Genomic DNA, 17,138 nt, shown 5'->3' with positions numbered 1-17,138 from the left:
TATGTTCATTGAATTGACCAATTGTAAAACCAATTTTTCACTGATTCAAAAGCCCAACAACCAATGAAACTAGGCCTATGCTACCTAATACACCACAGTTGCTGAAGGTTATGATGCATTTTGGTGTCAGCCTCACTGTTACATGGTCATCTTGATAAGAAGTATCCAACAGTAAACCATTATAGAAACAAATTGTCGCGCCACAAGAACACATCATACAGTTTTTTAGACTATGTACTAATAATAGGGATATATGCCAAAGAGCAGGACAACCGTTAAAAAATGAGCTAAAAGGCACCAATATGCTAAGAGCCTGTAAAAAGCTATACATGGGCCTTAGCATTCAACAGTCCTTTCGCAAGTTTCGTAACAACCGGTTTACCTTGTTAGGTAAATTCTTTTTTTTTTACCTCATAAAATGCTGATCAAGATTAGTGATTGAGTGTTAAGTCCACCTTCATATTCATTAATTCATCCCTACCAGTCCCATCAGGGCCCTTCGTTGGAAAATTGGATTATAATAGAGGATGAAAAACATACGGATGAATGGCGTATCCCTAATTTGAAGATTCTTTCGATTCTTTTAAACAATAATGATGTATCCCTAACTTCAAGATTCTTTCGTTTCTTTTAAACAATAATTCTACTTTTCTCATATAAAATTGTGAGTACAACAGTTTAATGAATTATGCTTTCAGGATTCACTGAAGCCCTAACATCGTAATTGAATTCAAAGATTGTACTTTCTTACCCGACCAATAATACATTGTCTAAGATTTTGATGACGTCATTAGAGAAAAAGAAAACAATAAGTTTTTGATGATTGTTTTCAAGAGGAACATTCATTGCTATTTATAAGGAATTTCATGCCCTTTGGAGACGTCTATTCATCATAAATAGACACCTTTAGGCAGGGGCGGAAGTTAGCAATTCGGTATACGGGAAACGTTCAGGACGGCATACGTACGTGTATTATTCGTTTTAGTGGAAGATAAATTCGGTCCACTATTCGGTCAATCATTTCTATTTCGGTGATAATTCGGAACGGCATACGTACGTGTATAATTCGTTTTAGATATTTGGATACATGAAAGAAAATTCAGCCCATATATATAATTAAATTAATAAGTATTTGTAATTTTAAAAGCAAATTCTAGTATTTATATAGACTATACCGAGAAAAATAACATCTTAAGAGGAGTCTGTAAATAAACACAAGAATTCTATGATTTAAATGGGTTATGTAGAAAATATATGAATTATTAATCAAAAATCACAATGGTTAAAATATATGTATTTTCAATCAAAAATCAGTTTGTGAAACTGTGGTCAAACCTACCTAGCAGGGAGCCTGACATCCTAGGTTCGATCCACGCCTAACTAGGGGCGGAACTAGCCTTGGACTAGGGCTTGCAGCCAGCCCCAACAATACAAAAAGACATTTTTTTCATAGTCCTTTTTGAGTTGGGTCATAATGGTAAATTTTACCCTTAAACCAACCCAAGAAAAGAGTCAAGTCCTCACCATAACCAAAGTCTAGTTCAGCAGGTGCCTTTGGGATGTCTGATGTATTTTGTGATACACGATACATGCATGCATTTTTGAAAATATCCAACACCCTTCACCACACAAGTTATTGGTGACAAGAAGTAAAGTGAATGAGGAGAAAGAATGTATTTTGTGAACATATCAATTCCATGATTTGCTAATAGTAGTAGTTTCTAATCTTTTCAACAAATAAAATTGAGAAAACACGAGAGTTTACTTCATCCGTTTGTTTAAAGAAAAACTCCAAAAGTACTCTTTGACATACCTCACCTAATAAAAAGCCTTCAACATTAAACCCAACTACGCATCTTTCTTCAAAGGTCATGTCCTTTACAAATCTCCCTTTATATATGCAACATTATGTAGACTATATGATCATTTAAATGCATACTTACTCGATATTCACGGGCTCATAATCCATTCTTCTTCTCCTTCTTCATTTTCATTCTTCTCCTAGCTTATTATTCAGCCATGAATGCTAACCACAATTACCAGAAAGTATACCCCCCTATATTCCTTTTGCTTCTCGTTATTTGTTTATTTTTGGTGCCAAATGCTAATGCCGTCAATGCATCTCAAAATCTTACGGCTGCAGCTCCAACAATTCACTGCCAAAACGAAACTTGCGATGCATATCAGTTGACGAGACGACACGAGAGTTCCCCTAAAATCCAGACTTCTGGTTGCCACTACTGGCGTCTAAAACTGAGAGCACAAAGCATAAACTGTGAACGTTGTGACCAATGTCTAAGAATGAAGTTCTATCTATACGGAAGTCCAAGCTGCTATTATTGTCTAAGGTTGAAATACCTTCTCTCTAGAAGCCCGAGTTGTCATCGCTGCCTAAGACTCAAAGTTCTTCTCCACCTAAACCCAAGTTGCCAGACCTCAACATGTGAACTGTGTCGCCGAGGCATATCACCAGAAGCTCGATGTCTTGGTGATTCTCTACCCAACCCCAAACATCCACTAAGGAGGACTAGTCAACATAGACAATCTGAGCGACGACGAAGGACAACCCCCACGACTCATCACAATCATAAACACTATCATGATCTGCCTGGAAATGGACCAGAAGATGATGATATTGACTTTGTGCCTAGGCACCGGTCGAAAGAAGTTCATCATCATCGTCATCATTTGCCCAAGCGGGAAGAAGAAACAGATGATATGCCTAAGCATCATCCAGTAATGCATCATCATCATCACTTGCATAAGCCCTTGCCAGAAAAGAAGAATCTGCCTAAGACGGAACCAAAAAAGCATCACCATCTGCCAAAAGCTCAGCTGGAAAAACATCATATGCCTAAGACCAAAACGAGAAAGCATTATCATTTGCATAAACACTACAGCCCTCCAGCACCCAATCCGGAGGACCTAACGGATTCTGCAGGACCAATGAGTGCTCCCTGGTCTGTCTCAGAATCGGCTAAACCTTGATTATTGTTTTAAATTGATAAATCAGTTCACACTTGGATATCATATATGTTAATCATGTTTCTCCAATTAATCATCTCTCTGAGTTTGTTCGAGGCACACATGTTAACGCCACATATATTTCGTGTAATTGTTACAAAAATAATGGACTAGGTTAGTTAGATTCCTTGAGTTTCATTGACGCCATTTTTGTTTCAGCAGCTTACAAATTTGACCCAAACAATGGAAAAATCTCATCAGAAGTCAAGGCCTCTGGTTACCCATGCAGCCGTGCCCCTTCTGGACCGAGGGTATGTTATTATTAGTCGTGGTCCAAAATTCAAGCTTTTTCTTGGATCCACGTCACTGAATTTCAAGTACCAAGACTAATGAAAATTCAACATTCAAAGTCAAAACGCCGTTTGAAATGGCGTAGGATGCCATTTGAAATGACTTATCATTAATAGTCTTTAGATGTTTAATAAGATGATGAATCCAACGGTCTATATGATAGTGAATTTGAATTTTTATAAAACAGTGACAAAACGGCATTTATAACGGCGTAGTATGATGCTTTTTTGATTGTACCCAAATTACATCCAAGCGATTGTTTGGATGAGTTGGAAATCAGGCAAATAGTGTCAGGTTTTGGGTTCAAATCCTGGATCTTGGAGGTCCATTGGACCCAGTCTTCTCCAAATGAGATTCAAATTCTCATTCTTGGGAACACCCCCATTTCAGTCAAATTCTTTGCTATTTTAGATTCTATCGATCAGGTGTCTAAGTCTATGAACCTTATATAAAGACGGACTGACGGACACCCATCATCCTAGAAACGTCCTAGAGAGGGTGCTGCAGCAGTAATGTTGTTGTGGTGTCACTGTTTTTCTCTCTGTTCTTTGTTTCACACCAGACCTCTCTCACCAGTCTCTATATGTGCACAGTCTTTTCTGATTTTACGCTTTTTACTGTGTAATGAGAAAACCTGCAGAGAAATTTACAAGCCCCAAAACCGTGTTCTTTCTTGTCACTTTTATCCAAAACTCTGATCAGAAGATCACTCTCTGTATACAGATCGATTCCTCCACTACCTCTCTCTCTTCATTATAATTCAGTCCTATCATCATCTCAATTTTTACCTGTTTTCTGAAGAAGATAATGGTCAATCTCAAACTCCAAGACAAACCCCATCCCCTCATCTCCTCATCCCTACCCCTTTTACACCTTTTTCTAATACACAGGAATTAAAAGTGAAAAGATCTTCAAAACAAAAATGTGTTCCCTTCATTCATTCAACAAGCATCAAATTTAACTAAATTGAGCTTAAAAAAGAAAAATCACTGTATTTTCATCATAAAAAAAGAAAAAGAATACAAGGGCTAAAACAAAAAACAAATGAAATGAAAAAAACACTATTAAAAAAAAACATTAAACAAAGGGTGGAAGTCGATTAACATACTTGGAATCTAAAAAATTAATCAGAATTTGGTGATCAGCTAGCTAGACGAGAGAATCAGTATGGTGGTAGGGGATAATGATGTGATTGCTGTCTTGGTGTAGGAGCCCAGATAACATCATTAGGGAGATGATACATTGATTGATGGTGATGATCAATTTGTGGAGAAGTTGTTGTTGGTTGTGGTGTTGAATGACTATCTCTTTCTTCACTACCAACGCCACCACCACCGCCACCACCAGTTGTAGTGACTCCACCAGAAACCGAAGAATTGTTGTTATTCCTGACTTGTTCATTATCATCATCTTCAACAGGTAATCGATGAAAACTAGGATTATTAAAAGAACTAGCCACGACAAAAACAGTACTAGCAGCAACCAAACTACCAACAACAGACCCACCAAAGATTTGTCCTTGAGGACCAGCTAATGAAATCGAAAACCCACTTATAATTGCTGATAATGAAGAGCTCGGAGGAACAAAAGTTGCCGAAATTGACAAAATTTCAAATCTTCCATGAAAAGTAACAGTTGCACCTGGTGTGGTCGAAGGTTGATGAAGACTAACATTAGCAACACTTCCTGAACCGGATAATACACAAACACCTATGTTATGTCGCCGAGAGAAACGCGTGATAGCATTTATGATGTCCACACCAATTGGTATCTCAAGAACATGAGGTCGCATTGCACATTCATCTGTTGGGATGTTTTGGGTTATTACTACTGGTGGTTTTGGTCTGTTTTTTGATCCTGGTGGTCTTCCTCTTGGTCTTCTTACTACTTCTATGGTAGCTCCATCTCCACCGCCACCAGCTGATCCTGAACCAGACCCATTGTTGATAAGTAGGAGTTGATTGTCTTTCTTAATTTTCTTCGTTGGTTCTTGGAGATTGATAGTACTGTTATTATCATTACTTCTACAATCATCTTCTTCTGATGTTTGACATTGATCTCTGCTACTTAGTTGCTGTTGCTGATGATGTAGTTGCTGTTGTTGGTGCTGATAATGATGTTGCTGCTGTTGTTGGTGATGAAACTTCTGAAACATATTGTTGGGATTTTGTGTAATTTCATGGTCTCTTCCTTTCATCTCTTTTAATTGATTATTTTTTATGAAAAAATCTCCCCTTTTTTTTCCTGGCTTTCGCAAACCAACAAAACAGAAGACACACCCAAAGATGATGAGAAAGGGGGGTTTTGTTTGAAAAAACTAATGGAAGATCTAAAGAAATGGGGTTCTGTTTGAATAAACAACAATATCTAAACAAATGGAGAGAGTATATAGAGAGGAAAAAAAGATGCAGAAGATGAGAGATAGAGAGACAGAGAATGACGAGGTTGTGAGAGAGAAAGAAAAAAAAAAGAGAGTAGTGGTTAAACTTGTAAACCAAGGAAAGGTGCAGCGATTTCACCACTTGGTTTGGTTGATAGAGGATTGGTATGTGACGGTAGTTTGTGGGCCATTACATGGTGAAAGAAAGATAAATGTCTTGGGTCTTGGCTAGGATCCAAAACAAGCCGGCTCCCAAGCTGCTCAATCACCTTAAAATGGTTCATGGTTCGAGTCAGCCTGTTTAGCCACCAGAAGCAGTAGTTGATTTCAGGAGGAGTCAGAGCGAAGTAATTTTTCTTCGGAATGAAGATATCTATAATTTTTAAAAGTCATTTTGAAATTTGGTTTTCAAAAAAAGATTCGATCATGTTTAGCAATTGGAAGGTGAGTTGATTCCAGAATTCAGACTGAAGTAATTTTCCTTTGCAAATGAGATATCTTTTGCTTTTAAAAGTCATTTTGAAATTTGGTTTTCAAACTAACATTTTATTTTTCGACTTAATTGAAGCGAAAAGTTAATCTTTAGATGGTATTTAAAGCATGTATTAATATTATGTATTTTTCACAAAAAACATCCACAAAATAAAAAATTGAAAATGCAGACAAATATAACCTAGCTTAATTGGGGGCCATCGGAATTAATTGGGGGCCATGTATTAGAGGACAAAAAAGGTCATCAGAACCTAATTTGGGTCACCCCTTATAAAAATATTTTTTAAATGGCTAAAATGCCCATAAATGATTAGTGTTAAAATTTAATTAGTTAGTGATAATCTTACTTAATAAGAATTTATTTTTTTTCCAGATTTTTTGTCTGCAATTTTTACTCTAACTTTATTTTTTTTTATTTTTTTTTGCCCAGATAGTATGAAAAATGGTCAAGGTATTAAAAATTTTCATTGACGATCCTCAACAGTCGTTAATGTTTAGACTGTTTAAGTGACGACTCTAAACTGTCGAAGATTCATTAATGGCGGAAATGTACGACAGTTTTGGGTCCTCATAAAAATGATCAATTTCCTGACGACCCTTTGGAAGGGTCGTTACTGTTTTGGTTACGCATTTGACGACTTAAACAGTCGTTAATGTTTTAAAAATGTCGTTATAGACTGTCGTTAATCTCTAAAAAGAGTCGTTAGTGTATGACAGTTTAGAGTCGTTATTGTTTTGATCATGATGTATATGACGACCCTAAACTGTCGTTAATGTCGGTGAAGGGTCGTTAATGAGGGTCGTTACTTGAAAAAAAATATTAATCAAGGATAAAATAGTATATTCATCTTCCAATTTTTACACCCCTTAAAAATTTGGGGGGCAAAGAAAATTTCATGGCCCCCAATTAGAAACCATGGCCCCCAATTAAGCTAGGAAATATAAGTCATTATTGCAAAAGATATATAAAAGAAGCTAGAACCAAAGTAGACCTGTTGATATCGGTGGGTACCAATTATAAGTACTAGTAGAATCGCACGCGCGATGCGCCTGCCGTTCGAAAGAAAAAACAGATATAAAGACTACCACATACATTTTAGATTGTTGTTTGCCTAGCATCAAATCAATTAATATTACTCCAAGATATTTATGTCGGACAATCAAAATAGTAAACATGCTACATCATTTAGCATTCGTCTCAGCATCAAGACCCATAAGAGTTTCTCTTCACAACATTATTCGCATATGCTTTTTCTAATGGATCCTAAAGGTCAGCATCGTTGTGATTTGGCAAAGGATCAAGAAAAAACCACGCAGTTACTGGATGATAAAGGAAGGATCAGAAGAACAGAGCAAGACTTGCGAATAAATGAAAAGGTGATTGCATAACAGTGTCATACATTTCTTGACAGTAGGTTGATGATGTCTATATTCAATCTGCATGCATAAAGTAAGACCTTAAACAGTTTACATAACCATCAATAGGAAACTAAGTTTGAGGAGGTAAAAGAGGAAGCTTACCCATCGAAAAGAAAGAAAACCAATCCATACATGGATCACCGAGGCAATCTTAGTGGATAAAATCGAACTACTCAATATAATAAACAACCAAAAATCAAAATCACACATGAGGCAGAAGCAGGAGAATCCCTCTGTGCCACCATCGTCTGCTTCCAATGAGCACTCAAATGTGGATATTAGCAAAATACTATCTCCACAAAAACGCTCAATAATTCATATCTGCATATTCAATAAACACAAAATAAAAAGGCAAAGAAATACACTTTGTCATCTGTTTCTCCATTCTGAAACTAATCAGCAAACTTCCCAAATTGTCATGAAAATAAAATAACCTTAGATACCTATCATATTCAAACCCAGTAGTAAATAGCAAATAATATGTACTAAGACTGATCATTTTAGGCGGGTGACCCTAAACACATTTTTATGGCCATTCAACAACAATGGATCCTAGTTGGACGTTAGACTTGCATTCCTGATAAAAACACAAAGAAATATTGGACAGTTAACTTCAAACGCAAAATAGGTATATGATTAACCTAAGCCTCCATCTAGAGTTGTGTTTCTAAAATTTGCAAGTTGAACCTCTGGAGCCTTTGTATATTGCATTACCAACTACCATAAAGCACGACTGACAATTTGACATTAGATTTTATATGAACTCGTGACTTCTTTAAGAACTAAAGCATAACAAACGTTAATTTCTATTAGGAATTTCAACAAACAGTCAGAAGTATGGAAAAATATTGAAACCCCAAACTGAAATTAGGGATATGATTTTATAAGTTTCAACTGAAATGAAAGTGATACCTGCAATCAGCTCTTCAACTCATATATATATATATATATATATATATCCAAAACCTTTAGGTCCTTTACACATTTGAAAACCATATCCGAATTTTACACTCAGTTAAATAATTGAAACGATTAAAAGAATCAGATAACTTCGTAATTACAAAGAATCAAAATACATGTAGCCTTTAATCTAATTTTTGCACCAATTCGATTTGATTTCTCCTTTAAATCAAAATCAACCCAACATCAGAAAGGAAAATAGGTTAAATAATTGGATTACAGTTTCCCCTTTTGATGCTGAAATGCTGTCTCTATCGATTCTCCTTATTGAATTAAGATACTTTGAAAAGAATATTTGATCATAAATCACATTTTGTATCGCTTCTTTTAGAATTTGAGTTTGGATTTCGAGTACTTTCAAAGAGAAATATGAACGAAGAGGGGGAGAATATGGAAATTAAAATCGAAGGAGATACAAAAAAAAGAAATTTAAGTTTGCAAAATGGGTTTAGTGGGGTTCGATGGCGAATTCGTCGGTTGTCTATTTTACAAATATGGCCTTCCTAGTTTAGGATTTTTAGATCTCATTCCTCTGTATGTTATAATCATGAGGAATAATTTAGACATTCCACCATGCTCCACCAAAACCATCTAAAAGGAGGCCTTTGCTTTATTATAGATCTCATACCTCTGTATGTTATAATCATGAGGGATAATTTAGACATTCCACCATGTTACATCAAAACCACTCAAAAGGGGACCTTTTCTTTATTATAGTAAGATATATCGGCAAGATACAACCAATAAGACGGAGCACGGAATATCCACACTTAATGCAAAACATGCTTGTAATTTGCAACTTGATCTCAAGTAAGGATTGATATGGCTCACACAAGTAGGAGTAAAACACAAGTTTGTAACCTCTAAGCATGTACGTGCGATTGCAACTTGGGAATCATGTGCGCAAAGAAACTAGCTAGGGTTGAGCTGAACTTCCATATCCATAGTACAAGATCTCAAACTAGGAAGCTTTAATTTCGAGGGAGAGAGAGAAATGTCCAATTCGTTGTTTCCTTGCTTTGTTTCTTTACTTTGTCGATGTAGCTTAGCTTAGGTCTCAACCCTTCATCACCGCCTTTTGACCAAAAGAGGAGGCCATAGTATTGACATTCCAACAAATCAATAGCCCTCCTTTATTGCCTTTTGGACAAACTCGTCATTTTGTCTGCGCCTCTGTCTGCAAGTGCAAATTGATGAATGAGTGTCATCCTTTTTGTAGAGCTTGTCTTTGAAATGTCGCATTAGTTCCTCCCCTTTAGCAAAGAAAGCAAAGCATGCCCACATCCTTTGACGAAAAAACTGGATTTTTATAGTCATTCTTCTTAATTGAAGAAGAAGATCAAACAAGTACAACTCCTCCCGCACCCTTTTTCCATCAAAGGGTAATAAATTCAAGTTTTGGTTGGTGGACGGATAGATAGATGGGGTCCGTATTGACATGACATTACGGTCCCATCCCACTGTTTTGTTTGGAATGGATAGATCTCGTGTACAAGGACAGCTTGACCATTATGGCATTAAGTAAGCTTGCATATTTGGTCCTAATCATATACAGTATATGTTTTGGCTGGCTGGATAAGTTTTTAAAACATTTGATTAAGATGAGACACGACGACCATGCAAAAACAAAAGGAAGCCCAAGATTGAATTGTGTATATCATCGTTGTGGGGATTTTTGGAGGGTTCACTTTCATCTTTAGAACCGAAGTTCTTGACTAAAGATGCTAGAAAGTACGGCTAGACATGCACCGTAAACAACTTTGCTCGAGAAAAGAAAGAACATGAACTACAAAAGAAGTAAAAGAAACATTACGGCTTTTGATATGTTCGTGACAAGTCTCTGTTTATGAAAAGGCTTTACATGTCTAGTAGAAAAAAAAGGAAAAAAAAAAGATACGACTATGATAGGCTGGCTTAGATGTTCTCCCCGAGAAAAAAGAAACTAATGTTTCAGATTTATCAAATAAATGAAAAACGAAAAGTGATATAAATGGATCTTCGTCGATAAAACTTCTTTACATTATAAAGTGCTATCGAACAATGAACTTAAATACAAAAAAAATATAAAAAATGATACTTTTTTTCCCGAAGAAAAAAATGTTTAGAAAATAATAATATGAGATTCAATCTTCTCGATAGCTAAATATATCGTCTCCATCGGTCTACATTGAATATATTGTAATCGAGTTTTCTATAACAAAAAAAAACGGGTCACCATGCTTAACGTATTGATTTTGGACCAACATTAAGACTGTTTTCCTTAAAGATTCTCCTTTAACCTTAGATTTTTCACGAAACCCTGTAGGTTAACGACTTCAAGACTTCATTGGGATTGTGAAGCCATACCCAACTATTTCTCTTTAGTTGCGTGTTCTGATCTTGTTGTTTTCTATCGTGATTGAGTACTATCTTCTTTAAGATTTGTTCGAGATTTATTCTCCGATAGGCAAGATTGAAAAGTAGTCACAAACATCTTCGTCTCATCGTTCGTGATTCCACAATATCTTGTTTCATTAATCGATTAAGATTATTGTGAGGAGATTGATATTTCTAGGTTGTTCTTCGGGAATATAAGTCCGGTATATCAGTTGGTTTATGTTCACCTTGATTTATCAAAAGACGGAACAAAACTCGTAGGTTTATCTGTGGGAGACAGTATCTATTCAATAGACTTTTCTATGTGAGACAAAATTGTTTTTCAAGTCTTCGACTTTGGGTCGTAGCAACTCTTAGTTGTGGGTGAGATCAGCTAAGGGAATCAATTGTGCAGAATCCGGCGTGGTTCAAGAGGCGTAAGGAACGCAACTGTACCTTGATCAGTGTGAGATTGATTAGGGTTCAACTACATTCCGGTCCGAAGTTAACTTGGTAGTAGGCTAGTGTTTGTAGCGGCTTAATACAGTGTGGTGTTCAAATCTGGACTAGGTCCCGAGATTTTTCTGTATTTGCGGTTTCCTCGTTAATAAAACTTCTGGTGTCTGTGTTATTTCTTTTCCGCATTATATTTTGTTATATAATTGAAATATCACAGGTTGTGCGTTGAATCGATCAATTGGTAAATCCAACCTTTGGTTGTTGATTGAAATTGATTGATCATTGAACATTGGTCTTGGGTACCGTTTAAGTTATTTCTCTTATATTCAATCGTGCTCGCAAATTCCTATTTGTTTGATTGCATATTGATTGAGAAATTGAGATACAACTCTTGGATATACTTTTCTTGAGATTCAATTTGACTGTCTAGTTGATTCTCTCGAAAATATATTGGAGTTTGTCTATACAGATTGCTAAGCGAAATATTGAGTTTTTTGTTAGACCCCCGCTTTTTCAATTGGTATCAGAGCAGGCAAAAACGCTTAATACCTTACAAGTCTGTGTTTGTAGCGACCTGACTCTATGGACAGTAATGCTATCTCAATAAACGCACTACCAGACCCAGGGATTTCAGAATTCTATTTCATGACTGATTTAATAAAATCTGTAGATGAAATTCTATTTAAACCTCCACCGGGTTTAAAATCCCTTGAAGTGTTTTCAGGGCTTGAAAAGAAGCTTGAGAGATTATCTCTTGATGTTGAGTTCTACCTCCAGAAAGAGCAAGAATCTCTTGATAAGCTAAACCAAGTTATGATGAATATTATTCATGTTGAGGTTGATCTTGATTTACTAATTAGTAAGAGCAATGCTCCTCCTCTGGGTAATCCATTTGGTTGTGACAAACTAAACAAATTACAAGAGGAATTTAAATCTCAGTCTTCATACTGCATCATCTCAAAGCATGATTCATCTTTTGGTCAATTCCTGATACACCCAGTATTGTCTTCTTTTATGAAAGAGTTAGGACGTCTCTTTTTATCAAAAGAGTTTCCCTACGCAGTACTAAACATTATCTGCAGACGTAGTTTTTATTAAGTTTTAAAATGAGACATCATGGACTCAAATTTTTGGGTATCTCTCTAAAGTCTTTTGTATAACTTGTAAAAACAGATTCTTGGATGCTTCTCAACTTTGTTGAATGCAAAAGTAGTTGGAAAGAAACTCTTTATTGGTGCCATGGTGAGCAAGACGTTGTTCACCTCAACACAACTTTATTGTGTTGAAAGTGCATCTTTACCAAGAATTGCCATGTTATGTATACGGTCAGGGAAGCACAAGAATTGGCGCACACGTATTATGTTGGGTATGATTTTGAATGTTTGGTAACGTTGTAGAATTCGATCGGATTATTCTAAAAAGGTATGTCTCTAAACTTGAGAAAGTTTTATGATGGTCTATGTACCTTGTGTATCATTCATGTCTAGCTAACTTGATTTGCGTTTAAGGTTCTTAAATGTTCCGGTTTGAAAATAGTTGTTTGGGATGTTTTGGCCTTCATGGTACACTTCAGGTACGCATACCAGTTTGCGTAAAAGTTTACAAATGAATTTTTGTAATAAAATCCAGGGAATTTCGTTTGCATACCAGTTTGCATACTGAAAATCCGTTTGCATACCCGTATGCATACTTGCCTGTAGACGTGGATATTCGGTAAACTTGTTTTGGCCGTAACTTCTTCGTCCGAATTCGGAATGACCTCATTCTTTTTGCATTCTCTTCCTCTTTAAATTCTCTTAAAAATGGAGATAATAATTCCTGAATTTGGATGAGTTAATATTGGTCTTTGTCCCGTCTCTTGTTTTTGAGTGTTTTGCTCTGTTTTGTAGCACTTGTTCCACTTCTCTTGGACTTGGGCACTTGGATTCTTGGAGTACTACTCTTCAAAGCTCATTTGTAGCTTTTAAAAGAATGTTTTTGGTGAATCAAAAAGAAGGGAATTTAAGAATGGGCAGTAGTGCGCATTGCTATGGGATTCTTGAATGTTCACAATCATCTTATGTGAACTATGGTGCATGGTCGTTAATGATTTTGTATGTTTTTCTTTGTTAATAAAATATTTTAGACGCATTTCATAGCTATTCTTGGTGTAAATCCGTGCGAAAAAGATTGATTCTACCCTCTGAGGAAAAATCATCTTATATGTGCATTACGAGTTTGTCTTAATGTCTAGGAAACTTCTTATGAGAATTTATTCTTGTGTTTTAAGAATGATAACTAGGGTTTGGAATAACCATTATTGTGAGTACACATAGATATTTCTAACGATTTTCATCTTGCAATGTTTTTAAATTTATTTAAATTTTAAAGTTTATTTGGAAGATGATTTTGCAGTATTAATCTTTAAGGTTTTATATATTGTAACTTGTTATGGGATATGTATGTTTACGCCCGTGAACTATGAGTGTCTCATATATGTCAAAAGTTAAGTCTATCATATGTCTTTATGCAAATATTGATAAAAGATAGAATGAGATTTTGACAACAAAAGTTAAGCCTATTATGTCATTATGAAAATATTGATGAAAAATAGAATGAATCTTTGAATATTCCGCAGTATTGGTCTTTCCCTGATCCACATCTTTGTGTAAGTACTGTGTGGCTTTGTAAGATCTCTTATGTGAGCATTTCCGTTTAAATTAATCATGGGTTCTCTTGTGGTTAATTTAATTGAGTATTTTGGATACAAATTCATGTTTCATGTATTTTGTTAATGTCCAAAGAACTCCTTCTTTTCTTGTGAAAGAAAGGTCGCTCTTGTTGTTCTTTCGGGAATGACATTTCATGGGGGAGAGTTCTTATTTGAACTTGTGCTTAATTTCCATACTTTTGTGGGGAGTGCGGCTGTGGAATATTATAGGGGTTATCTTGTATCTTTATAAACTCCTTGATGAATGTATTTAACTTCAGCTATATGATTGCATCTAAACAAGTTGATATGTTGTTCTCTTTTGGTCATGAAGTATCTCTATGGAAATTTCATTAGGATCCCACTAGTTTTCGTACCTTTGCCAATTTATATTGACAAAAAGGGAGAGAATTTATGTGTAGTTCACACTACAAATACATATGGTTTACGGATCATTATGTAAGGGGGAGTGGTTTTCAAGTGAGATGAAGTATTGACTATAGGGGAGTGATACATATCACCATAATATTGTTGTCAAAGTTGTCATACAACTGAACTTTGAGGTTGTGTGTAGATGGGGCAAAACGAGTTATTGGTTTTTACGGAATTGAGGAGACGACCGTGCGGAGGAAACTCCTTGAACCGAGCGAACTGTCAAACCTCACACAGATGCACTTCAATAAGGGAGTGCTTTGAATTCGAGAGATCAATCTGTAGTACTCCGGCCTAAACCAAGACAATGACCGTTCCAGAGTAAATTCTGTCTAAAAATAGGATGGGTCGATCTGTAGGAGGGAAGCTGAGAAATGTTTGATATCAATGGTGATCGAAGATTATAGGTGTGTTGTGTATTCTGAAATAAGATAAGTTCTGAATGATTGAATTTCCTCTGTTGAGAGTAATTGCTCAGACGTTGAATTGTTAATCTCGTGTTGTCTGTTTGACGTAAGATTGTCTTGTGTTTTAATGATGATTCAGATACCTATTTATATTGCTAGAATTGTAAACACCTTGATCCCATGAAGTGTGACAGTTGCTGGAGTCAAAGAGTGGGAAGTGGAAATCGTGTTAAAACCAGTTGCTCATCGTGCGAAGACTTGGTTGATTTTCCATCCACTACTTTGATAAATCCTTCAACTGATTGCATGACTTGCTCACATTCTCGTCGTGTGTATGAACACACGTGCCGTAGACCGCCATACCAAAACCCTAGTTAATATCCCCCCATGTAACACGATTGATCTCGTGTGATTGTGGAGTCTGCAAGGCAGACGTGTATTTAGTTGGTCAGTTGCTGACTTCATGGGACGATGAGTCCTTATATTGTTGAGTCGAACGTGATTTGAAAATGTTTTGAGACTCATGAATTGAACATGTCTGTTGAGACAAAGGTATAATTCTCGAGTAAATGTTGATAGTTAAGGTGAGCAAATATTACTCATTCGATGAATCGTTGGATATTAATAGTTGAACTAATATTCCTTGGTTTGAGAAAATATTGCTCATCTGAGCAAATGTTGCTCGTTTGATGATTAATTGATAGCATGAACAACTAAATTAAAATACTGGCAAGAGTATAATTAACATAAAATTATTAGCGTTTGAATCTGGAATTATGAACCTTGGACTCGAAACCCTAATTTGATCAATTGATGATTTATTGAAAATCAACCACGGAGTGAAGGAGGGACCGAATACATGGGATGATGGATCGACCTTGTAGCTCCCAGATGCTCGAGTGAGCAAATTACAAAGTCTCTTGAAGTCCAGTTGATGAAAGGATGATTAAATGCTGGTTTAATCATTTATTAAAATAATGCTCGTATGAGCTTTAGGTGATAAAACCTAATTAATTATGAAGAGATTAGGGACCGACCACGGGGTCATGAAACCGTCCCTGGTCGATCACGGGACCGTGTAATGATAGTTTTATGAAGTTCCAAAATTGTTTGGAAGAGTTTGGACCTGATATGAACAAATTAGGTCAAATGATGAAAATATGCGGGACCAGCCTCTTGCAAGCCAAAGAGCCAACCTTGTTCGGTCAAGGTAGTATGCTCGCGTCACCAAAGTGCTCGTGTCTCGTCCTGAGAATTTTGATATTTTCTGATGTGCGTTTGAGCAATCATTTGGGAAAATATGAAGAAATCAGAGAATTTTGCTGAAACTGAGGAAACTTCATGAGATGAAGGAAAAATAATAATAAAATGAAGAAACCATGAAGTATGGGACCGGCTATGGCCAAGGCATGTCCGGCCGGCCAATGATCCCGGTCCCATAACAGTTTCCTAATTTCATTGTATTTTTCATGATTTTATGGAAATATCATAAAATCAAGGAGTTTGTTGAAACCAAGGAGTTTTGTTGAAATCAAAGAGTTTCCTTGAAGTGAAGGAGTTTCCATGAGATGAAGGAAAAAATAATAATAATAATAATAAAATAAGAGCGTGTATGACCGGCTTGGGCATGGTCGGCCGGCTAGGGCCCGGTCCCGTGAGCTTTTCCTAATTTTATGTATTATTTTCATGATTTGAAGGAATTTTCATAATTTGAAGGAAACATCATGAAATCAAGGAATTTCATAGGATGAAGGAAATATAAAAAATAATAATAATAGAATAAGGGGCGTGTGGGACCGGCTAGGGCCCGGTCCCACGAGTTTACCTAATTTTATATTATTTTTCATGGCTTGAAGAAAATATCATGAAATTAAGGAGTTTTCATGAGATGAGGGAAATAATAATAAAATAATGAGGAATCATGAGGTGTGGGACTGGCCACTACTAGGGCATAGCCGGCCGGCTAGTAGACACGGTCCCACGACATCTTTCCCAATTTTATATTATTTCCTTGATGCGAAGGAAACACCATGAAACTTAGGAGTTTCCTTGAAACAAAGGATATTTGTTCAAATGAAGGGATTTTCATGAGATCGAGGAAAATAATGAAAATATGATAAAATATAAAATTTGGTGTGGGACTGGCCACGGCACGACCGGCCGGCCGTTGGGCCCAGTCCCCCAATGCCTTGATTAATATTTTATTATTAATTATTTTCTTCCTATTTTG

General features: G+C 36.2%; 1 protein-coding gene across 1 annotated transcript; it reads right to left on the bottom strand.

Annotated features, from left to right (window-relative positions):
• Positions 1-4,287: 4,287 nt before the first annotated feature.
• Positions 4,288-5,741, bottom strand: LOC113356790 (AT-hook motif nuclear-localized protein 28-like). Its single transcript, XM_026600008.1, has one exon. The coding sequence runs from the start codon at positions 5,510-5,512 to the stop codon at positions 4,478-4,480; it is 1,035 nt and encodes a 344-aa protein (XP_026455793.1). The 5' UTR covers positions 5,513-5,741; the 3' UTR covers positions 4,288-4,477.
• Positions 5,742-17,138: the final 11,397 nt, after the last annotated feature.

This window comes from Papaver somniferum, chromosome 3 (genome assembly GCF_003573695.1).
Source record: "Papaver somniferum cultivar HN1 chromosome 3, ASM357369v1, whole genome shotgun sequence".
NCBI classification, from domain to species: Eukaryota; Viridiplantae; Streptophyta; class Magnoliopsida; order Ranunculales; family Papaveraceae; genus Papaver; species Papaver somniferum.
The sequence above is the reverse complement of the archived record's forward strand: the minus strand, read 5'-3'. Positions and strand labels throughout refer to the sequence as shown.

Excerpts from the sequence above, each read along its gene's own strand:
- LOC113356790 (XM_026600008.1), bottom strand. The coding sequence starts at position 5,512 with ATGAAAGGAAGAGACCATGAAATTACACAAAATCCCAACAATATGTTT.